The sequence below is a fragment of the Conger conger genome, chromosome 15 (genome assembly GCF_963514075.1).
Source record: "Conger conger chromosome 15, fConCon1.1, whole genome shotgun sequence".
Classification (NCBI taxonomy): Eukaryota; Metazoa; Chordata; class Actinopteri; order Anguilliformes; family Congridae; genus Conger; species Conger conger.
Genome location: NC_083774.1, coordinates 4,791,750 through 4,816,749, shown reverse-complemented (window position 1 = coordinate 4,816,749; position 25,000 = coordinate 4,791,750). Strand labels below are relative to the sequence as shown.

The following is a 25,000-nucleotide window of genomic DNA, read 5'->3' as shown; positions in this document are numbered from 1 at the left end:
CCAAAGGCTGCTCTGGCCACAGCGCCGGTCGGACGTCAGGCTCGATGAGGATCAAACGCAGAGAGAAAGAGAGCGAGCGTGCCCCCTCCGATCAGGGGAACAAGGCCTCTGAGCCCCTCGGAGTGTCCCGGGGTGCTGCTGAGTGCTGGGACACGCCGTGTCTCTGGCGATGTCACCACACCGTGACGCTCCACAGTCACCCTGGGGTCTGTGGCACTGCCCCACAAACACCAGCGTCCGCACTGGGCCCTGCCACGCCCGCAATGCAGCCAGCAATCCAGTCTCACTATCCCATCCCTTTACAGACCAGCTGCCCAGCACTGTCCACTATCCCATCCCTTTACAGACCAGCTGCCCAGAAATCGCCAATACTCCATCCATTTACTGACCAGCTCCCCAGCAACATCCAATATTCCATCCATTTACTGACCAGCTGCCCAGCAACATCCAACACTCCATCCATTTACAGACCAGCTTCGAAGCACTGTCCAACACTCTATCCATTTACAGTCCAGCTGCCCAGAAATCTCCAATACTCCATCCATTTACTGACCAGCTGGCCATTAATGTCCAATACTCCATCCATTTACTGACCAGCTGCCCAGAAATCTCCTGTATCCCATCCATTTACTGACCAGCTTCCCGGCAACATCCAACACTCCATCCATTTACAGACCAGTAGCCCAGTAATGTCCAACACTTAACAATGCAGTGTGCATCCTCAGGTGTATAATGATGGTATTTGTACAATAATTTCAGCCTCTGTGCAATGCAAATGGTAGAGATGGACTGCATTTATATCATGCTTTTATCAAAAGCACTTTACAGTTAATGCCTCTCATTCCCCCATTCACACACACACACACACACACACACACACACACACACACACACACACACACACACCAACAGCGACTGGCTGCCATGCAAGGCATCAGCCAGCTTGTCGGGAGAAATTGGGAGTTAGGTGTCTTGCTGAGGGACACTTTGACACACCCTGGTGGGGGATTGAACCTACAACCCTCCGACTGCCAGTCAGCCACTCTTGCCTCCGGAGCTAATATCTCCACACACGCATGATTAACAGCACAGAAGAAGGTCCTATGATAACTGCGTCACGTTCACATCACGTGCAGATCATTCCTCCGCTACGCACAGCGAGTGTGTCTGCCGGTTGAACCGTTAACTCCCGTCTCCTTCTCGACAACAACGGCAGCAGCTGCGGGGAACGATACGTGCGCGATCATTTTAATGTAAAATATGATTCCCCGAGCGGGCGGGTACCGCGGTTTGACGATTCCATCTGGCGCCGCCGAAGGCGACAAAATGAGATTGCGTTAGCGACACCTCGGGGCCCGCCCGGTGGCGTTGTCCCTTTCCCCGTGCTGGAGAAATGGGTTAATGCATTAATGGAATCCCTAATGGAGGTCTGCGAGACCGGGGCACGAGGAGCGGGGAGTGACACACTCCTGTCTCTAAATAGGCTTATCTGTTTAGGACCGGAGCGATTACCGATGTTTTCATGTGTGGGACCCTACTGCCTTAGGTGGGACATTCACCGCCGTGAAGGCAATAGACATGATGCTGTGAGTGTTTGGTGTATGTGTGTGTTTTTATTTGTGTTTTGTGTGTGTGTGTGTGTGTGTGTGTGTGTGTGTTTTTATTTGTGTTTTGTGTGTGTGTGTGTGTGTGTGTGTGTGTGGTGTGTGTTTTTATCTGTGAGTTGTGTGTGAGTGACAGAGTCTTGTCTTCGGTTTTTGTCATAGCATCTTTCATATCCTACCTTGCTAGTTTAGGCGTGAATTACCGATGAATTACCATTACAAAGCTTTGGAATCACCTTTTTCTGATTTAACATTTTATTTTCTCTGTTTGTAATCAGTGTTTGTAATCATATGTATTTTTATACATTTCGGTTTCACCATGTAGTAATTACAGCACTTTTTATATGTAGTCCCCCAATTCAATTTTTGAGACAAATGAACACAATGTCAAATAAGAGTCATGTTTTGTATTTGGTTGCATATCCTTTGCATGCCATGACTTCCTGGCCTGATTTATGTAACCTATCAACATCATCAGAGTAACATTTGTTGGCTAAATGGCTTTAAGTCATCAAGGGTCCAATGTATCAAATGAGCCTCAAATCACTGTGCGGCTGTCAGATATGCAGTATATACTACAATAATTGTTTCTCCGAATATTTTTTCCATAGAGTTCAACAGGAAAATTTGACAGGAGAAACCTTATGATAAAAAGATACCTTGGACCCTTGATGACTTAAAACTGTTCAGTCAACAAATGTGTTCCGTACTGTATAAGCATAATATACAACTGCATCTAATACCACCCCCCAATTCCTATAGAGATCCATTCAAATGCAAAGAGTTTTAGTATCGCTTGTAGGACAACCTGAAAATAAGATATCCAGACTCTGGTGATGTTGATGGGTCACAGACATCAGGAAGTCATGGCATGCGAACAATATGCAAGCAAATACAAAACATTACTCTTTTATTTGACATTGTGTTCATTTGGCTCAAACATTGAAATGGGGGACTGCATATAAAAAGTGCTGTAATTGCTACGTGGCGAAACCACAGAGTATAAAAATACCCTTTAATAAAAGCTCTGAGTCTGCGCTTTGACCACGTCTGAATTCTTTGATTACAAACAGAGAAAATAAAATATTAAATCGGAAGGAGCAGAAGCAGACAAGGTGACCCGAAATTGTACGTATACTCGGAATATATATAGATTGTGAAATGTTTGCTTGGAGCTCTTGACCCAGGACTTGAGTGTTTTTTTAGAGAGAGATATGCTGCTCTTACGCCCCTCAGCTGCTCAGCTGATCCTCTGAAGTCCCACTCGTGCGTCCTGCATACGCAGGGCTGCTCAGGGACCAGCTTGTATGAGCGTTCTTTACATCAGGGGTGTCCAATCTTATCCAGAAAGGGCCGGTGTGTGTGTGCAGGTTGTTGTTTTAGCACAGGACTAAGACAGCTGATTCTACTCATCAAGGTCTTGATTAAAGACCAAGATTAGTTCATTAGTATAATCAGGCGTGTTACTGCTGGGTTAAAACAAAAACCTGCACCCACGCCGGCCCTTTTAGGGTAAGATTGGACACCTCTGCTTTACATCTTCATCCTCATTACCCCACCACTACCCCTCTTGGAGGACAACTGAACTACAGCAAAGTAGATATTCATTGAACCTCACGAGACCCTGGAGAACATTATTGTTGACATAATACAAGTGTCTTGAATGACAAAAGCGTGTTCAAAAATATTTTCTAAATGTAAATTTCATTTCATTTTAATTGAAAGTCTCACGTTAGGAGGAATACTCTATAACTCTATGTCCTCATTTGATGGAAACAGGGTCTCTGGAGTTTAATATATTCCAGCTGTAATACTGCTCTGTAGCTATAATACGGTTCTGTATATGTAATATTACAAAACATTTTTTTATTGAAATATATGGATCAAACAAACTCATATTGGCACTGATAAATGTGGAGTCGTGTTTCCCCTGTAGTCCCCCCCACCCGACACTGCCTACAGGAACATGATCCGGTGGAACAATTAGGGAGTTATTCAGCCGCTGAGCAGGAATGCAGGGGGGGGGGCAGTAGCCAGCCCCCTTCCCCCGCCACACACACACACACACACACACACACACACACACACACCTTACACACACACACACACACACACACACACACCTCACACACTCACACACTCACACACACACACACACCTTACACACACACACACACACCTCACACACACACACACACACACACACACCTTACACACACACACACACACCTCACACATACACTCACACACACACACACACACACACACCTCACACACTCACACACACACACCTCACACACACACACACACACACACACACACCTCACACACTCACACACTCACACACACACACACACCTCACACACACACACACACACACACCTTACACACACACACACACACACCTCACACACACACACACACACACCTTACACACACACACGCACACGCACACGCACACGCACACGCACACACACACACACACACACCTCTCAGCCTGACCTGTCCCGACCACGGTCCCTTTCATGTCCTGGCGTCAGCCGTCCGCCTCCTCATCCCGATCGTGCGGTTCACCGCGCGTTTCCCTGAGAAAAACACTGTTTGGGAAACGTGTATACGGTGGAGAATGGGCTCAGTTTAGGAAACTTAAGATTACAGGCGTGTCTGGTCTGTCATCCTCACCTTGTTTACGTTTCGATGGCCTGACAGATTCCTGTGTGCCCCGGCACTGGCCAAAGTGCGAGAAAGTACAGAAAACAACCCCCAAAAACCAGCAGAAAGTGTTTACAACCATGCGCAAACATGCACCCAAAACACATCTGTTTCTACTGCTGTCCCACACAAACATCTGGTAATTAGGCAAATCATGAGTGGGGGGAAAAAACTAACTTCAAATAACACAAATCAAACGCACCGCATCCATTTTTCTGTCTGACGAATATTCAGTACTTTGGGTTCTCCTCAGGTTGATAAATTATGTGCTGAGATATTGTTTTTTTTATCGAGAGCAAAAGTGCATTCATGACTTATTTGGTATGAATGCCAGCATGTTGTCAAAATACTGAAAAATGTTTACTTAGATTTCAAGATGTAATATTATCCATCATAATCCGCAGCCCACATGGACTGAGTGTGAGAACGGCTGTAGCAGGAGCATTCAAACCTATTGAACTGGGCTAACTCCCTGAATGTGGGTAGCCATGCGTTAGCACTGCTGCTATGCTAAACGGCAAGTTCCTCTGCAGTTCTGCACACTGGCCGCCTCCAGCCTGTTAATCCTGTTTGACTGTGTAAACTTCTTCTCTGTAGCTGTCGATCCTGTTTCTCTCTTGGTCTCTCTCTCTCTCTCTCTCTCTCTCTCTCTCTCTCTCTCTCTCTCTATCTGTGACACACACACACACACATACACGCAGACACACACACGCACACACTTTCACTTTCTACCCATGCTCATTTGTTGTTGCTCTCTGCAGAAGAAGCAGGAAGTCGGCGGAGTGAAAAAAAGAGAAACGGAGGTACGCAGCGCCTGCGAGTGAGTGCACGGAGGGGAGAGCTGAACCAGGAAGTGAGCGATCGCTAGGCAGGTCTGTAGCAGTGCAAACACAGAGCCCAGGCAACGGCGGCGGAGGGCTTCCCAGAGACTGCGTCTGTCGCCGGCCGTAGAGCGCTCCTCCCCCCCCCCCCGGTACCGCCAACCCTGCCGCCGCCGCGGAGAGACCCAGCCGCGCTGCAGCAGTCTGCACGGAGAGAGAGAGAGAGGGAGAGACCTGAGCGACCAGCGACCGCGACTGAGCACAACACAGGTAGGCCCCAGCCTGAGAGAGAGAGAGACACAGAGCGAGAGAGAGAGAGAGAGAGACTAGCTGAGACGCAGAGAGAAACAGGGAGAAAGAGAGAGGCACAGAGAGAGGGAGGAAGAGCGAGGGAGATTGAAAAGGAGAGGGGGAGTGTGAGAGGAGGCGGGTGGAGGGGGGAGGGAGTGGGAGAGGGAGGAAGAGCGGGAGAGGTAGAGAAGGATAGAGGGAGAGTGAGAGAGAGAGAGAGGGTGGTAGAGGGGGAGAAGGGGGAGAGAGAAACGGGAGCAAAGGGAAAGAGGGATTTGAGCCGTTAGGAGACCCTGCTGTTCCCTGAGATGCAGTCTCTGCTCTTGTTTTCTCTCTCCTGCTGTGTGAAGTGAAAGGAAGAGGGAGGGAGGGAGGGAAAAGAGAGAAAGAAAGACGGCACACAAAGTAGAAAAGGTCAGCGCCTGACGATGGACAGAGGGAGGAGTCAGAGTGGGGAGAGAGCGCGATGAAGTTCAGCGCTTGTGTGTGCGTGCGTGTGTGTGTGTGTGACTGACATGGTGTGTTTACAAGCCTGCGTTAGTGAGCTGTGTATAGTGACCTGTGACGTCTGCACAGCGGCATTCAAACCCTGTTAAGTAACTGTGGCAGTTAGTGACACAAAAGAGGCGATCGTGTTGCAGCAGAGAGAGGGGGGAGGGGGGGGGGGGGGCAGCGGCAGACATGGCCGACATAAACATAGAGATCAACAACTGAGAGACGGCAGGACTTTTTCTACATGAAATAAAAAGTACATACTTTGATAGAAATAGAGAGGCTTTTTGCTGCAAACACTGGGGAGGCGAGAGTGAAACCACAAAGGGCCTCTTTGGAGAAATGTAAAAAACTGAAAATAAGACAGATTACTCTTGCTTAGATGTGTAAAATGTTTTTAACTTCCCCGCAAAAAGAGTGCCTCAGGCATTATTATTTATTTTTTTATATGTGCGTTTTGCCCTTCTCGTGACCAGGCTTATAGCTGTGCTCATTCAAGGTGAACTCTGGGGTAGAAGCACTTTGTCGACGTGTGATTGGTTAGCCCCCCCGATTTTGACCCTCGTTCCCCCTGCGAATTGCAGCGCCTCTTGGAACTCCCTTCCCCCCGCGCCCGCCCTTGACGTTTGGGGATGGACAGGGTCGGGGACAGCCGACAGGACGGGGAGGAGCTCCCGCTGTGCGATGGGACATGTGACGCCTGTGAGCCGGACGAGCCCCAGCCCGCCGCCCAGGTGTGCCTCACCTGCGGCTTCGCCTTCTGCACCGTGCACGGGGAGAAGCACCAGCGCAGCACCCGGCACGCCCTGCAGCCCTACTGCCCCGACCCGCCCCCCGCGCAGGGCACCCAGCACGACCAGGGCGAGGCGGGAGGAGGAGGGGGAGGAGGAGGGGGCGGGGCGGAGGCGGAGGCGGAGCCACAGGACGAGGAGGACGGGCCCCCCGCGCAGGAGGGGGGGAAGGGCCGGGAGACGGTGACCGTGGAGAGGCTGCGCTGTAAGGAGCACGGCCAGGAGGGGTCGCTGTACTGCAAACACGACGAGAAGATCGTGTGCGTGGTGTGCGCCGTGCAGGGGGAGCACAGCACCCACGAGATCATCACCCTGCGAGAGGCCTACCTGTGGCAGAAGGTGAGAGACACTCAGGGGGGTGCACTGTGTGAAAGGCTGGACCACTGTGACACGTTATAGAGTGTGCATGGGTTATACTGTACCTGTGAGATATTAGAGAGTCTACATGGGGTATACTGTATCTGTGACAGGTTATAGAGTCTACATGGGGTCTACTGTATCTGTGACAGGTTATAGAGTCTACATGGAGTATACTATATCTGTGACAGGTTATAGAGTCTGCATGGGGTATACTGTATCTTTGATGGGTTATAGAGTCTACATGGGATCTACTGTATCTGTGACAGGTTATAGAGTCTACATGGGGTCTACTGTATCTGTGACAGGTTATAGAGTCTACATGGGGTCTACTGTATCTGTGACAGGTTATAGAGTCTACATGGGGTCTACTGTATCTGTGACAGGTTATAGAGTCTACATGGGGTCTACTGTATCTGTGACAGGTTATAGAGTCTACATGGGGTATACTGTACATATATAAGTAATAAGTCTGAGCAGCTGGTGTAGAAGGAGCTCCAGTTAGCTAAACAAAGAGCTTTCTGAAGTTATTTTCACAGTTATAATTTAATTGGTGGCCTCAGCACAGAAAATCTTCTGAAGTGTCACTAAATAGCATCGATTCTGTCTCCTCCTTTCAGCGCCTAAGGGTTCTGGGAGGCGAGGTGGCCAATTAGCCGAACACTTTCGTCAATTTTAGTCCTCCTTTGTGTATGTTTACCTGCGTTTCTGCGCACAGTCAGCTGGGCCGCGCGCTCCTGACTGCAGCTAGTTGCTCAGTCCTTTCACACGCGCGCGTTCATGTGAACAAATTGCCGAACGGCGGTGGGATTCTGACGATAATGGCGTCGGTGCTGTTGCGCGCGGGTTTCGTCGGAGAGGCACACTTCTGTCCAGGTGACTGCCGAGGAATGCGCAATGAAGTCGGCGGCCGCCTCTGTTTCAAACTTCTCCATCTCGCACGCGGAACACGTCCGACGCCAACCGCTTCAGACTTTTTAATGACCAGTCAATATTTGTCAGCCCGTTTTGTAAATGCTTTCACTGTAACAACTTTATAACTGTAATTGTCGTATTTATCATTTCATACTCGCCGATAATGCATCCGAGGAACACCAAATTGTCATAATAATTAGCAGCTTGAATAACGTGCTGCTTTAAAATTGATGAAAAACCTAATGGGTTCTCATATGATTTTTCTGTTACGTTTCCAGTTTGTTCAAAGTCATCACAAAATCCTTTGCCAAGTCCTTTAAACTTCTGCGAGCACGATAGAAAATACATTAAAGTAGCCCAATCTCTTTTTCAATACCTCCAGCTAGGAATTTTTATGTTCCGCGGGAGAGTGCAGTTGGTTGAATACAGACATTTCTCGAACAGGTTCAGATGAAATTAGGAAACGTCTACAAAAGCTGTCCCTCCACAGGCCGGGAGACAAGAAAAGGCCAAGACGCCTGCTCCTCTGGCCTTATCTCTTCAACCGTTTCACAGTGGTGCATGCTGGGTACAGCGTTAATAACGTTCATTATTATTAAGCTGTTAAATGTCCCCGCAGTCTTCTCTCCCTGGTTCCGCAGGACTCGGCTTTGTCTTGAGTGAATTCGGGTTTAGCTTCCCTCTCCGGTTAGGGAGATGAGTTATGGATCCATTTAACAGGCCCGGAAAGAGCCTAATGAATTGAAGGCTTTTCCGGGCCCAGGGTTCTGCAGATCGGATCTAAAGATCGCGGATTCTGCCCGTCCGCCCCCGCAGAGGGATGGCGGGCGCTGCTGAGAATATTTTACTCTCCGCGATAACATTATCAGAGCCGCTCGCCGTTTTAGAAGTCCAAACTTCTGACTGTGATCTGAGTGACTCGGCGGTTTTCAGCCCGTCCGTCCACTGCATGTACACCCGGACCAGCCAGCCGGTGATCGTTTATAGTTTAGGAATAATGATGTGGAATTGGAGCAGTATTACCATCCTGATGAATTACGATGCTGGTAATATCATCAGGGAGATGTCACTCTTATGGGCTCACAAGGTCAGGATGGTGACGCGAGTCGCTTCGCGAATCTTCGGGCCTTGCGGTTATCCGAGGTCGGCATGGTAACACCCTGGTTACAGGGCTTTCATCGGTGTTTTTGAAGTGATTAATGGTCCGTGCCTGAACACCCTGCCTGGGCGGTTATTCACTCTCAAACTCCATTAGTGAATGCCTTCTAAATTAGTCAACTGACTTCATTTCAAAACAAATTACCAGAATTCACTTTTATGCATCAAAGTTTACTAAACCAAAAACACAAAATTGCCACGATTCATCACGCTGATTAATTTTCTGTGAGAGAAAAAAAAAAAAAAAAGGAAAAAAAAAAAACTTTTAAATGGAAATTCGTACATAAAAGGACATTAAAAGCGAGCGCTGGAGATATTAATTACACTCGAGCTTGAATGAGCTGCTAATGATCAGTGTTATTCTATGTGTCTCTGGTGACATGCTGGGTAAAAACGCTCTTTACGTGGGATGGGTATCATTGTGCCTAATAGCGGTTCCTTCACTCTGATTTCCCCAATGTTTAGGGGATAAGAGCTGGCACTGGCAACCCAGATGCTGGTCACGTGACCTAGCGACCATGACAACGGTAACCCACTCAGGTGCACAGACATTCCTGGGTGCGTCCCAATACTCAAAAAACGTTTCCACCTTTCCTTCACTCGTCTCCTCCTCCTATTCAGAAGTATGGGGGAGAAGACGGGTGGAGGAAAGGAGGCTGCCTTGCTCGAGTATTGGGTTGCACCAACTGTATTGGGACAAATAAAACGACAGTTAAATCCCCCTTATTGTACACCTACGCATGTGGCCCTGGTCCCGGAGAGCCGCTTGGACCTGCTGGATTTCGACGTTAATTTTATTTACCAATTAAAGCAGGTGATTACACAGTTTCCACGCCTCGCCGCTTTCCCTGAGTCAGAACTTGGAGCTCATTTTCGATTTCGGGTGAGAGCAAAGCCCTGCAGACCCCCCGGCCTGCCCGGAGAGCTGGCTGGGCCTCCACACGGAGGTGTAGACAGAATAATTCTGGGTCCTGTGCAAATGCACTCTCCCTGAGCCCCACCTTCCCCTCTTTAATCCAGGCATTTTGAGGACCCCCCTCCCTCCCTGCCCCCCCCCCCCCCTCCCTGCCTGGGCCCTGGGAACTCAGTTCTACTACCCCCCCCCCCGCCCCACTGTAATGCCCCGCATGCAGAAGAAATGTGGAATTGACGTTCAGTGAAATCACTGATTAGCATTTACATCCCCATGCTAACTTATCTTAATGTGAGAAGCCAGAATGTGCAAACACAGGCAGAGGTTCAGCATCTACTGTAAACCTAGGCTGAGGGGCGATGACTGAGCGTCTGATCCAGGTGGGGGGGGGGGGGGCACATTGGGCTCATTGTCCAAGGCCCTGGTGGAAGGGGAAGGGGAAAGGGGGGGGGGGCGGGGTCAGTAGTCTGTGAAATTGTTCCAAATGTTCCTGAATGACACACACAGAGATGATTGTGTCCCAGGCCCAGGAATTTCACCCGGCAGTCCCCGTCTGATCTTGTTCCTGACCCCGATTCTGACCCCGTTTCTGACCCTGTTTCTGACCCCGTTTGTGATCCCGTTTCTGATCCCACTTCTGATCCCGCTTCTGACCCCGTTTCTGACCCTGGTCTGATCCCCTCTCCCCTCCGTCTCCCTCCAGAGTAAAGGAGGAGTCGACCTTCTCGGCTCCACCCAGGAGATGGCCGAGAGGATCAAGTCAAAGTGGACCAGCCCTGATGTAAGTGCACATTGCCCAGCATCGTTTCCTGCTGATTAAAGTACAATGTCATTCATTATTCGTATCGAATGATGTTTTTGACCCATAGTGGATCTTCGCCAGGTCATATAATTACAGGCGGCCTGTAGCGTAGTGGTTAAGGTAAATGACTGGGACACACAAGGTTGGTGGTTCTAATCCCGGTGTAGCCACAATAAGATCCGCACAGCCGTTGGGCCCTTGAGCAAGGCCCTTAACCCTGCATTGCTCCAGGGGAGGATTGTCTCCTGCTTAGTCTAATCAACTGTACGTCGCTCTGGATAAGAGCGTCTGCCAAATGCCAATAATGTAATGTAATAATTATAAATAATTATCTTGGGTTCTGGTGTGCAGGCTCCAGACTCTAGTTTCCTGCACCCTGGTCAATGTACAGTGTGTATCTCTACACCAGGGGTCTCCAACCCTGGTCCTGGAGGGCTACTGGGTCTGCTGGTTTTTCTTGTTACCCTGCACTTAACTGCTCTAATTGATTAATTAACTCACCTCACCTGGTTACCTGGGTCTCAAAGGGTGCTGATTTTAAGGTGAAAACAAAAACCAGCAGACCCAGTAGCCCTCCAGGACCAGGGTTGGAGACCCCTGCTCTACACTATTCTATCATTTCATGCTGCCCATCAATCTGCGCTCCCAAAAAAAAACAGCTATGCTGACTCTGATGATGTCAGTCTGAATGCTGATGCATTGGTATGCAGCCGTGAATAATTCATTCGGGTGGCATTGAGACAGTATTAATTCATCATAATAATTGTCATTTTGAATATGCTATATTTCAAGACTTATATTTTAACTTACATTTCACAAGGTTGTACAAAATGAATATTTAGTTTCCATGTGACGTCTGGTGGTTATTTTATTTGTTAGCATTGCGGAACAATGAAAAAACAACATTAAAAGTAAATTGCACTGGCAGGCTTTTAGCTTTTAAAATGTCAGCGTGGTTGTAAGTTTTAAATTTGATCTGGGTGAATGTTGTTACCTAACTTGTGATGCTCATGGGTTTCTTCAGATTTCAAAATGTCAGTGTGGTTGTAAGTCTTGAATTTGATGTGGGTGAGTGTGTTGACTTGGTATCTGAGAGGTTTGGGAGGCTCCTGGGTTTGTTCAGATGAAATCAAAACATCAGCCTGACAGGCAAACACTGCCTAATGCTCTGCTGCTTCTACAGAGAGGAGATCAGTCCACAGTGAGGGAGGGGTGCTATTTGTGTAGTGTTTCCCTTCACTACCTATCTATGTCTCCAGGAAGCTCTGTACTCTGGTTTAGTTTACAATTCCCAAAGGAAAACTGTCTGAGTGAGTGACTGAGTTACTGAGTGAGTGAGTGAGTGAGTGAGTGAGTGAGTGAGTGAGTGAGTGAGTGAGTGAGTGAGTGAGTGAGTGAGTGAGTGAGTGAGTGAGTGAATAACTGAGTGAGTGTGTGTGTGTGTGAGTGACTGAGTATGTGTGTGTGTGTGTGTGTGTGTGTGTGAGTGACTGAGTGACTGTGTGACGCATATGTGCTTGTGTGGGTGTGTGGATTGCATATGTGTTTTCTGTGCATTTGTTTATTAATTATTGTGTTTTATTGTGTGTTTGCGCATGTGTAGATTTACTGTGTATGTGTGTTTGAATGTATGTGTGTTATTGTGTGTTCATGTGCAGAGTTATTTATGTGTGTGTTCATGTAATATTTAATATTTAAAACACATTTTCACCCCTTGTTCACATGAACGTGGGATAGGCAGTTACTCCTGTGGCGGTTCCGCTGCACACAGGAAGCAGAGAGCACTGCTTCTGAAATACAAGCAGTGTTGTACATCCTGGAGTGAGGGAGTGTTTTACACCCTCCAGACCACAGGGCATCACTGAGGACCTAACGCCGATGGGGGAAGACACACGTCCCAATCACAGAGTGTACACCCACATCCATCTCAGTCAGGAGCTGGAAAACCAGTCTGATGAAGAACCAGTGTTAATGAATGACTTAATTACTCAGTTATTAACACAGCTGTGTTAATAAATTAATGTTATACGGGACCCTACTCAGTGTCTGGACTCTGCACTGTATGTGCCTGGTAGTTGCAAAGTAAGGAGAAATTCAATCTGTGGTAACCGTAGGAACTGTGCCCTGGTACATCGTACTCCTGGCTGGCAGAGTCCAGCCCGGACAGATGACTGATGACATCATTCCTAGTACTGCAGATTTGCTGGTCAACTGCCAAGCACAGGGGTCTTGTTTCAGAACAAAGGTGTCTCAAATTCTGCCTGTCCATAATAGCTCGCCCCAAAGCAGTGTGAGAGGTATTGGAGCCTGATTTGAGGGGCATTGAAGGGTGACACTACATACGCCAAGGAAATCTGTCCAATTGGCCGTTTTTCACCTCTTTATTTCTTCTCTTGCTCCTCGCTCCCCGAATCGGGAGAGGCAAGAAGAAGGGTCGAGAACACGAAGTGAAGATGTGTGAATCGAATAAACGTGAAGTAGGCAAATGGAATGTCCTTGCTCCTTCAAATGTCGGCTCGAAGCCACGCCATTTGTGGCACTTGCATGGGAGAGGTGGATCCACGTTTGTTATGTCACGCATTCCCAAAGATACTTACTCAAAGGATGCGCTCATGTTGTCTCGCTCAAGAAAAGTTTGTGAGCCTCCTGACTCGTAGCTTCTAGCCGTTAGAAGGACCGCTTAACGGGTCGGAACGTCCTTAAAGATGGCGGTCCTCGATCGATTTCCGGGTCAGGGGAAGACGGAGACGGGAGGTGAGACGTAGAGCGGTGTGTAAGCTCGTGGGGGGGAGCAGAGGTCGTTGGCAAGGACAGCCGCGCGTTTCCGCTTCGTTGGGCCTGATCGAAGCGTAGGTGCGTCGAGCAGACGGGCGTACGCTGGGCGGAAGAACAGCGGGGACGCAGACTGAAGCGTTCCTCAGGCGCGTGAGCGTGGTGAGACGCGCTGGCTGTAAGGAGCTGCAGGTGCGTTATGGCGGCTGTCTGCGGCTCTTTGTCACCGGTCCCCCGCGGCGATGGAGCGGGAGACTGACAGCCCGTCCCCCCCGACGCACCGCTGGGCTGCAGCACGCGCGGCAGGGCGATTAATTAAAGGCGCAGCGGCAGGGGCTGAATCTCATCAGCGGATCTATTTTCAGACGCCGCCGTTTTTCTCACCCTTTTCATCAGCGTGCAAAACTCCCGCCGCCCCTGCCTTCCGCTGGCCTGAGAACAGCTGCCGTCCTGTCTTCTGCTCAGCCGGTCGTCTTCCTCTGCCGAGCTGATCCGGAGAACGCTCCTGCCCCCTCTTCCTTTCCCATGTCTCCAGTCACTCTGCGTTTTAAGCGGCGTGTTTGAAACAGCAACCTGCACAAGAACAATGCACGTATGCAAACATTAGCTCACTCAGTAAGAGTGGCAGTCGGAGGGTTGCCGGTTCGATCCCCCCGCCCTGGGTGTGTGGAGGTGTCCCTGTGCAAGACGCCTAACCCCTGATTGCTCCCGACGAGCTGGTTGGTGCCTTGCATGTTGTGTGAGTGTGAGTGTGAGTGTGAGTGTGAGTGTGAGTGTGAGTGTGAGTGTGAGTGTGAGTGTGAGTGTGAGTGTCTGTGTGAGTGTGAGTGTGAGTGTCAGTGTCAGTGTCAGTGTCAGTGTGAGTGTCAGTGTCAGTGTCAGTGTCAGTGTCAGTGTGAGTGTGAGTGTGAGTGTGAGTGTGAGTGTGAGTGTGAGTGTCAGTGTCAGTGTCAGTGTCAGTGTCAGTGTGTGTATGAGAGGCATTGACTGTAGTTCAGAGCTGAGGATAAAAGTGCTATATAAATGCAGTCCTTTTATCTTTCAGAGGACCTCTCAAGTGGCACCTGGACGATGTTAAATAAAGGCATGTTTTTTTTGTTTTTTTCCCTGGTGTTTATCATTAACTTTTCATGGGCTGCCGTTCCCTTTGAGTGAGCTCTCGCTCCGTACCCTAGCCTATCCTAGCCTAGCCTAGCCTAGCCTAGCTCAGCAGGTCGGTCTCCGCAGTGCGCTGGTGCAAAGGGCCCGTTTAAAACGAGCGGCGCTGTGATTCTCCTCTGAGGGGCCGGCCGGTGTTGAAGGTTAATTTGATCGCGCTGTACGGGTGGTATCATCAGCGCCGTGCGCTCTCCCGCGGCGCGCGTAACCGGAAATATCACCCGCTGCCCCGCGGGCCTACCCGGACCTGCAGCCTCCGCCCCCGAGAGGTGTAATACCCGCTTTCTCTTACTAAACGGGAGGGAAAAACCCCGCTCTCCGTGCCGTGATATGTCAGGAGCTATTGTCTGGGAGTTCGCTCCTCCGCCCCCCCCTCGCCTGCTAAATGTCAGCGGTACCTGACACGGCTGGTTCATGGAGCGTGCGGGTCACGCTGGGAGAAATCCTAAGCGCGTGCAAAAAACCTCACGCTGTCACATGACCCTGGCGTTGGCTCCCCCGCCCTCCCTTCCGGCGAATCGCTCGGGAGTCAAAGGTCACGTGGTACAGCGCCTGCTCATTACGCCCGGGAAGTGTAATCAGGCCATTGGCCCCAGGTGCAAGGTTTTAAATCATGGCTCTGTGGGCTTGTGTTTGCGAGACGAATCCATGGGAGTCGAGATGGAGTACAGTATAAGACATCAGAGTACTGGGATACTGGGATTCTGTCGATGGTAATTGATAGCCAGGTTATCGTTATCAGCGTCATCACGCTAGTGGTGTAGCGTGGCCTGTTTGTTGGTTTGCCAGCCGCCGTCTTTGTGCCATTGTTTGAGAAAATGCAGGGTGCAGTTACAACGCTATTCACTGGAATTACTCGTTATAATATTTGCTTTCCGCAAACGGAAGCGAGTCTGATGAATACATCGCTCCAGGGACAGTGAACAATATCAGAAACAAAATCCAGCTTCCCAAAATACAATCACACCCACACACAAGCACCCACACTCACCCACATACACACACACACACACACACACACACACACACACATACCCGCATACACACAGACACACACACACCCGCATACACACACACACACACTCTCACCCGCATACACACACACACACACACACATACACACACATACCCGCATACACACGCACACACACACACACATACCCGCATACACACAGACACACACACACCCGCATACACACACACACACACACACACACTCTCACCCGCATACACACACACACACACACACACACATACACACACACACCCGCATACACACGCGCATGCATACACACCCACACACACACTCATGCACACACACAGACACATGCACACACATGCACAAATATGCATGCATACACGCACACACACACAAACACACCCACACTCACCCGCATACACACACACACACACACATACATACACACACACACCCGCATACACACGCACATGCATACACACCCACACACACACTCATGCACACACACAGACACACGCACACACATGCACAAATATGCATGCATACACACACACACACACACACAAACACACACACACACACACAGACACACGCACACACATGCACACACATGCATGCGTACCTGCACACATACACACACATGCATGCACACACACACACACACACATGTACACACACACACAGACACTCATTTATTTCTGCTCTATAAACTCTTTGGAAGCATCTGACACTTCAAATTCAATTCATTATTTAATTTTTCTTATTCTAGTTTTATCTCATTCCCATATGTGCCATTATCCAGAAGCAGAGACGCCGTGTCTTCCTCCACATCCATCCAGCCATGAGTCTGAGACGCGGAGGCCTGCTCTTGCCCCGATGGCCTACGGGCCTGAGCTCCCCGGCGCTCGCTCTGAGAAAGAGCGGCAGATGAGAACGTTCTTGTTATTTCTGCGGTTGGAGGTGTTTGATTGCGCTGAAGGAGACGTGTGTGTGTGTGTGTGTGTGTGTGTGTGTGTGTGTGTGTGTGTGTGTGTGTGTGTGTGTGTGTGTGTGTGTGTGTCTGTGTCTGTGTCTGTGTCTGTGTCTGTGTGTGTGTGTGTGTGTGTGTGGGCCGGGGCTCCGCGTTACATGGGCTGGTGCTCGTTGGGAACAGAGGCTGATTACCCAGGAGGCCAGACATGCGGTTCAAAGCTATTTTCTCTTAATCACATTCTTTACCTCCTGCCTCTCCCCCTCCCTCGCTCCTCCCGCCGTGACGCGTACCGACCGGAGGTCACTGCTCTCACGCGGGACCTCGGAGAGTGAATTTTCATATCCAGTTCTCACATACGGCTTAAACACAATCATTTCTGTTCATCTGCTGCGTGATCTCCTGGACGGCGAGCATGGCATTAGCTCGTTCTTATGGTGCCGTCTCGACAGGGCCTCCTTCCTGCTCTGGCTTTGTAATGTCCTTAATTCCGGACCCTCAGTTCTACTGTAGACTGCCTGCGTAGTTATTTCAATTATGGATGGATGCGTACTCGTCATTAAACAAGAATGGTTTGTAATAATGAAAACGGTGTTGCGTTATACTGCGAATTGTCATTACAGAGACGTAAAGCGTGACATCCGTCTCTCAAAACCATATCAATGACAAACTTGTATGAACACGTGAAAGTTTGTTTGTATGGTGAGTCTATTTCTTATGATGTTTATCAGAGCTTGGAGGACCAAGTAGTCCCAACATGAAACAAAATGTCACATATTTACACAAGTTGAATTTTGAAATTTAGGTGACTGGTGGATGTGATATTTTCCAGAATGCGATTCTGGCAGTAACTACTCAGTTTGGGTTTTGTAAAGTTGTTGAGCCGTGTATCTGAAGCTGGTGCCAGGTCACTAATGCACTGGATGAGCATATAGCCCCACTGATGCACTTATGTGACCTCATATGAGGAGAGCATGAAGTGTACTCCACTAATGCTATTTTTATTTCTTTAGGCAGATATGTGCCCATCCTGGACCCATATTCAGCTCTGCTACTCTCTTTCAGTCTACACCCCCTTACTTCCTGTATCCACCCCCTTACTTCCTGTATCCACCCCCTTACTTGCTGTATCCACCCCCATACTTGCTGTATCTACCCCCTTACTTCCTGTATCCACCCCCTTACTTGCTGTATCCACCCCCATACTTCCTGTATCTACCCCCTTACTTCCTGTATCCATCCCATTACTCCCTGTATCCACCCCCTTATTTCCTGTATCCACCCCCTTACTTCCTGTATCTACCCCCTTACTTCCTGTATCTACCCCCTTACTTCCTGTATCCACCCCCTTACTTCCTTTATCCACCCCCTTACTTGCTGTAGCCAACCCCATACTTCCTGTATCCACCCCCTTACTTCCTGTATCCACCCCCTTACTTGCTGTAGCCACCCCCATACTTCCTGTATCCACCCCCTTACTTCCTGTATCCACCCCCTTACTTCCTGTATCCACCCCCTTACTTCCTGTATCCACCGCTGTACTGCAGTCCCTGTGGCTCTGTCCTCTGTCGTCTGTGTGAGAGCTGAGACTCCGTGGCCCTGTGTCAGAAACCTCTGCTCGCGTGGGTGTGAGTTAAGATTAGGCCGTGTGGTCGCCTTTCTATAATTAGGGAGACATTGCATGAGAGTTTTGGAGCAGAACATACCAATGCAGCATAACACATAGCTCTGTGCGTGTGTGTGCATGTGTGTGCGTGTGTGTGCGTGTGCGTGTGCGTGTGTGTGTGTGTGTGTGCGTGTGTGTGCGTGTATGTGTGTGTGTGTGTGTGCGCATGTGAATGTGTGTGTATGTCTGTATGTCTGTATGTATGTGTGTATGTGTGTGCGTGTGTGCATCTGTGCGTGTGTGTGTGTGCGTGTGAATGTGTGTGTGTGTGTGCGCGTGTGTGTGTGTGTGTGTGTGTGTGTGTGTGTGTGTGTGTGTGTGTGTGTGTGTGCGCGCGCGCGCGTGTGTGTGTGTGTATGTCTGTATGTGTGTGTGTGTGTGTGTGTGTGTGTGTGTGTGTGTGTGTGCGTGTGTGTGTGTGCGTGTGAATGTGTGTGTATGTCTGTATGTGTGTGTGTGAGTGAGTCTGTGTTTGTGTGTGTGCGCGAGAGTCTGTGTGTGAGTGTGTTGTGTGTGTGTCAGTGCCAGCTGACTGTGGCAGTTGCCTGCAGGACTGATCTCAGGTCAGTCATAGCCAGGAGCCAGTTTCTCCTCCGCAGGTCTGAGGACACGAGGCTGTGAGTGAACCGAACCACTCAGGACCCTGGTGCGGAGAGAGGGAGAGAGAGAAGGGGAAGAGGGGGGAGAGAGAGAGGGGAATGAGGGAGGGATAGAGAGAGAAGGCAGGAGGGACGAATAGAGCGAGGTAGAAAAGAGCAAGGAATAGAGAGAGGGAAAGGAGGGGTGAGAGAGGACTGGAGAGGCAAAAGGAGAAAAGTATACAGAGGGGAGGGGAGGGATAGAGAGAGGGGAATAAGAGTGGGATAGCGAGAGGCAAAATGAGGGAAGGATAGAGAGACGAGAGAGTGGGGAAGGAGGGAGTAAATAATGAGGAATAGAGAGAAGAGCAAGGAGGGGGAATAGAGAGGGGGAAAAGGGGAGAGGATACAGAGAGAATGAGAGACAGCCTAGGCGCTATGCAAATTGCGCGTTCCTTTCCGTCGCCTCCCGGCTCACGGGGAATCGGAATGAAAGATAAACACGCTTTTCTTCTCCTCCTGCTGCTGCCGTCTTTCTCTCCAGGATGTGAAGTCCTCCACCGGGGTGTGTGGATTCAGGCCCTGGGAGGCCCTTCTTCATCCCAGTACGAGAAACGCAGAGAGTTATTCAGAGAGTTGTCATATTTAAATAGGACATAGCCAAAGAGATCTGGGGGGGAAAAAAAAAAAGATCTTAAGAAATTAGTTTAGACTTGTTGCCTTGAAGCCTAGACTGTATACAGTCACAAGTCTGGTTTGCAATGAGCCTCGTTTTTAAAGGTTCTTATTGGAATGAATGCAAATAGCTGATGTTTACAGTAGCTATGAACAGGGCTTAATACTGCCCTGCAAAAAGAGTGTCTTAACAAGTGTTTTAGTCTTAAAGTGTTTTCAGACTTAAATTCTCTTTTTTTCCACTCAAGTGCAAAATATTAGCTTGTTTTAAGTTTGTTTGTTTTAATGTTTGCTTGACAAGTGAGATGTCCCTATTCCATTGGCAAATTTTGAAATAAGTGAACCTCATGTTTTATGTAAAAAGTGAAAAAGATAAGACTTTTAGTTTCTATATAAGACAAAAATACTCTTCTTTTTTCACTCGTTCCTCTTTCTGCTTACTGCTGTTTCTCTCCCTCACATGCCCTCCATCTCCCTCCCTTCTCATCGCTCTAGTCCTTCTGCTTTATTTCCCTCTTTCATTCTTCTGTCTCTTTTACCCTTCTGACCCATCCGCCTCTTCTGACCTTCACTCTCTCTTCTTTTCTCTTTTATACTGTTCTCCTTTACTGCATCCTCCTCTCCCTTCCCCTCTATTTTCCTCCATTTTCCTCTCCTTCCTTTTTCTCTTTCCCTTTCTCCCCCTCCACCTTCCTTCCCTCTCTGCCTGCCTGCCCCTTTGCCCTCCCTCCCTCCCTCTCTCTCATGCATATTGCACATTAATGGCTGCCCCGTTCCAGTGAAACGTGGGGAGTTTTGTGGGGGGAGTTTTGTGTGAGGTGGACGATGCAGGGAAGATGAGTTTTTAAAGTGTAGTTTTTTACCTGACAGTGATGATAGATGCTGTGATGTGTACGGAGTTTTAAATCTCAATCTGTCCCAAATGCACTCACTGTCTCCCTCTTTCACTCCTTCCCTCCCTCCCTGTCCCCCCTCTCACTCTCTCTCCCTTCATTCTCTCCCACTCCCCCTCCCACTCTCCTCCCCCTGTCTCTCCCCCCACTCTCTGCCCCCTCTCTCTTCCCCTTCCATCTCTCTCCCTCGCTCCCTCGCTCCCCCCTCTCCCTCTCTCTCTCCCTCTCTCTCTCCTTCTCTCCCTCCCTCCATCTCTCTCCCTCTCTCTCTCTCCCTCCCCCCTCTCTCCTTCCCCCCACTCTCTCTCTCTCGCCCTCCCTCTCTCCCTCTCTCCCTCTCTCCTCCCCCTCCCTCTCCCTCTCTCTCTCCCCCTCCCTCCCTCTCCCCCTCTCCCTCCCCTCTCCCTCCCCCCCTCCCTCCCTCTCCCTCTCTCTCTCCCCCTCTCCCCCTCCCTCCCTCTCTCTCTCCAGATGAGCACGGAGCAGCTGGAGTCGTACGTGAATCAGCAGTTTGACGCTCTGCACCTGCTGGTGCGGCTGGAGGAGCGGCGCACGCTGCACCTGGTGGACCTGAAGGAGGCCTTCCTGACCGCGCAGGCCGCCGAGAAGATCGCCGAGATCTCCGTGCACACGGAGCGGCTGCAGGAGGAGATGGACTCCATTACCCAGCAGCTCGGCGCCCTGGACCAGGGGGAGGAGCCTCCGTCCAACCCCGTTCCCATGGTGAGCCCCCGACAGCCCCGCCCTCCGGAGCTTCGCTCCGCTCTGCTCTCTGGGTGCGTCTCGAACCGAAGGCATTTGCTTTCGCCGCCTCACTGCCTGATTAGTCCACTGTCCTTCAAAAGTGTCTTCCCAGGTGCTTAGGCAGCATGGAGGGCGGCCTGTAGCGTAGTGGTTAAGGTACGTGACTGGGACACACAAGGTCGGTGGTTCTAATCCCGGTGTAGCCACAATAAGATCCGCACAGCTGTTCGGCCCTTGAGCGAGGCCCTTAACCCTGCATTGCTCCAGGGGAGGATTGTCTCCTGCTTAGTCTTAATCGCTCTGTCTAAGAGAGTCTGCCAAATGGCATTAATGTAATGTAATGATATCAATGTTTTCGACCGCCATTCACTTAACTGAACTAAGAAGCCTCAGGTTAATTGGAGAAAACGATGGGATACCCTACCCGGATATCCTTCAAAATCATCCAAATGAAGGCATTGTTTTTTGCAGCCTTTTGGAATGGGACGGTGCTCGATGCCTTCCCCGCCTTAGAACACTCCCTGAGAAGGCAGCGTTCTGTGCCTTAGTGAGTGCGTGACTAATGCCCTTCATACATGGGTAAAATGACATATCAGCGCTCTGGATCATGAGCCGTAATGGCGGCTCGTTTAGCGTTTGGCGCTGTGCATCCGTCACCAGAGGCTCTCATTCGCTAATGCAGACGGCGTCTCTGTGATTGATGGACAGCCGTCTGTAAGACCGCTGGAACCAGGACTAATTAGAAATGGGAGCGCGGAGCCTCGCGAAGGAGCTAACGCCTGCTGCCACTCGTTCAGGACATGTACGTATGGGCCCAGTCAAACGGCTCCCGTTCCCACAGGAAGAACAGTGACACATTGTGATTGGATGGAACGTGCGAGTCACCGATCACCCTCTTTTGTGCTTACAAGCACTTTCTCTTTCCTTTCGCTTTTAGTAATGACAAAAAAAAAAGACGCTTCCTTTGAGGATTTCTGCAGAGACTGTCAGAGACTTTTTAGGAATAGGCTTTATATTACTGTCAGCTGAGGCCAGTTTTGAACCAAAAAAAAAAAAAAAAAATGATAAAAAAGAAAGAAATGTGGTTCTGCTGAGCCAGGCTCGGTCCACCTGGATCAAGGGCTAAAGCCGACGGCACCCCCCCCCCCACCCTTACACGCACAGCCCCCTTTGAACCCACATAATCTCCTTTCTCCCCCAAGGACATTCCCACAATGCTCCACTCTGCTCCCCTCCCCTCCCCTCTCCTCTCCAGGTTAGGCTGGAGGTTGATTACTTCCAGACAGGAATTAAAAGGCTGCGCTGTGGGTTTTTCAGCCTCCCTGTCCCCTGGTTACGGGCCCCGGCCCCGCGCGGCTTTAATGGCGGCGCTGCCCCGGCTGCGGACTGCCTCTCCCCGTGAGGAACGGCCCGCTCCTCGGCTGAGTTAATTAACGGCCTAATTGAATGCCGATGGTCGGCCTGTTTGTTCGCTCGTGTAAAAGCCCTTCGCCGGTGAGTAATGCGCGGCGCGGTTCCCCGCGCCCTTCCCACAATGCCGTTTTCCCTCTAATTGCGCTCGGGCTCCTCGCCACCGCACGGCCGGGTGGAAAATGGTGGCTGTCACTTACCGCCGATACACACAAGACGATTGCAAATAGTTTTTCCTCCTCTCTCTCTCTCTCTCTCTCTCTCTCAGTACAGAGCTCGGTAGCCGGCAGTGACCGATCTGATTTGTCAGTCGTGCTGCTCAAGCGGTCCTCGTGGGACGCTGAATAGAAACGCGGCCTGTTCCTGGAGAGCCACTTAATTTCAGCTGCCATTTTGAGGAAGAAAAAAAAAACAAAAAAAAAAAACTGAAAAACAAAACATGCTGACAAGGTTTTCTGTAGCAGCCGGGGTGAAGTGATTCAAAGGACAATGCGTTTGAATGCTCGTGATCGCCGAATCGCACCTTTCAGCTGCATGTGCCCTGTGTTATCTTTAACACGGATCATATGAATCACACACACACACACACACACACACACACACACACCCGCACACCAAGGTACACACTCGCACAAGAATTACTCACACACACACACACACACACACATACACACACACACAGCCGCACACCAAGGTACACACTCGCACAAGAATTACTCACACACACACACACACACACTGACACACACACACACACACACACACACCAAAGTACACTCTCTCACAAGAATTAAATCAAAACATAAGATCTGTAGTATCTTTTACCTCCTCTGCAGCATTGCAGAGCACCCCCCCCCTTCCAACCCCCAAACCCCCACCCCCTACTCAGGGTCAGAGAATACAGTAGCAGGGGCAGAATTACCCTGCGGTGGCGGGTGTGTTCCAGGTGAAACGGGGTCCGTTTCCCGGCGCGGACGTTAGGCGTGTGATGGAGAGGGGGCCTCCGGACGGCGGAGTTTAGCCCCGGGGCCCGGCTGAAACGGCCGGGGGACTCAGGGTGTTTATTACCGAAATGCACGGCCCCCTATTTTACTGTCTAATCTGAGCATCTGTCATTAAATCAATACAGGCCCGTGGGTAAGCAGCATTACAGCCACTCCTGTGTTTACTGTTGAGTGAGAGGGACTGTGATCACTGTGTGTGGAGCTGTCTGCTGATCTGTCTCATCTCCCGCAAACGTGTCCGCTGCCTCGGCAAAGTACACACACACACACACACACACGCACACATATACACACACACACACATATACACATACACACACACACACACATATATACACACACATACACATACACATACACATACACACGCGCACACACACACACACACACACACACATATGCACACATACACACACACACACACACACACACACACACACATATACACACATATACACACATATACACACACACACATACACACATACACACACACACACACACAGACACACACACACACGCTTTCTTTTCCCTCGCCCTCCCTGTCATACCCAGCTCACACTCACACTCATGCAATTATGTAAAATTACAGTGACGCATTTGTACTGCACACTGTCTGCAGACACTCTTTCTTCTCTTTCTGAAATGCACCCGCCCACACACACACACACTCGCACCCTTAAACTTGTACATTACTCAAACGGATATGGAAAAATGCGTGCTGACACAATCAAACGATACATTTTTTTTAGCTCATCTCATCAAAAGAATGAGCACAATCAGAAAGACGTGTGGAAACACATTCTGATTGGTCTGTGTGTACGAGTGTGGGGCCAGTCAGCCCAAATTGAGCTGCGTGAATAGCCCTGCTGAAAACGGCAGCTCAAGCTAGGTTTTGAAACCACTGGTAGCTGGTTGGCCAGTGCAGATCAGCTACCAGCTTGACATGGTTCGACCAGCTCAAACTATGTTTTTAAATAGCTATGTTTTGACCAGCTACCAGCTCAGATAAGCTACACGCGCTAGCTGGTTGACCAGCTCATGCCCAGCTAGACCAGCGTTATGACCTGCTTGACCATGCTGGTTGACCAGCTCATACTCAGCTAGACCAGCTAATGAACAGCTTGACCATGCTGGTTGACCAGCTCATACCCAGCTAGACCAGCTAATGAACAGCTTGACCATGCTGGTTGACCAGCTCATACCCAGCTAGACCAGCTTTATGACCTGCTTGACCATGCTGGTTGACCAGCTCATTACCAGCTAGACCAGCCTTATGAACAGCTTGACCATGG

The 25,000-nt window shown here is 49.8% G+C and overlaps 1 protein-coding gene across 1 annotated transcript in view; it reads left to right on the top strand.

Moving 5' to 3' along the window:
- The window catches only part of trim44 (tripartite motif containing 44), a 129,535-nt gene that overhangs the window by 68,130 nt on the left and 36,405 nt on the right, over positions 1-25,000 (top strand). Inside the window, exons 3-6 of the mRNA XM_061221284.1 lie at positions 5,078-5,407; positions 6,505-7,050; positions 10,758-10,835; positions 21,019-21,270. Of these exons, the coding sequence (XP_061077268.1) occupies positions 6,553-7,050; positions 10,758-10,835; positions 21,019-21,270 (828 nt within the window). The 5' untranslated portion in view covers positions 5,078-5,407; positions 6,505-6,552. The remainder of the gene's footprint in view (positions 1-5,077; positions 5,408-6,504; positions 7,051-10,757; positions 10,836-21,018; positions 21,271-25,000) is intronic.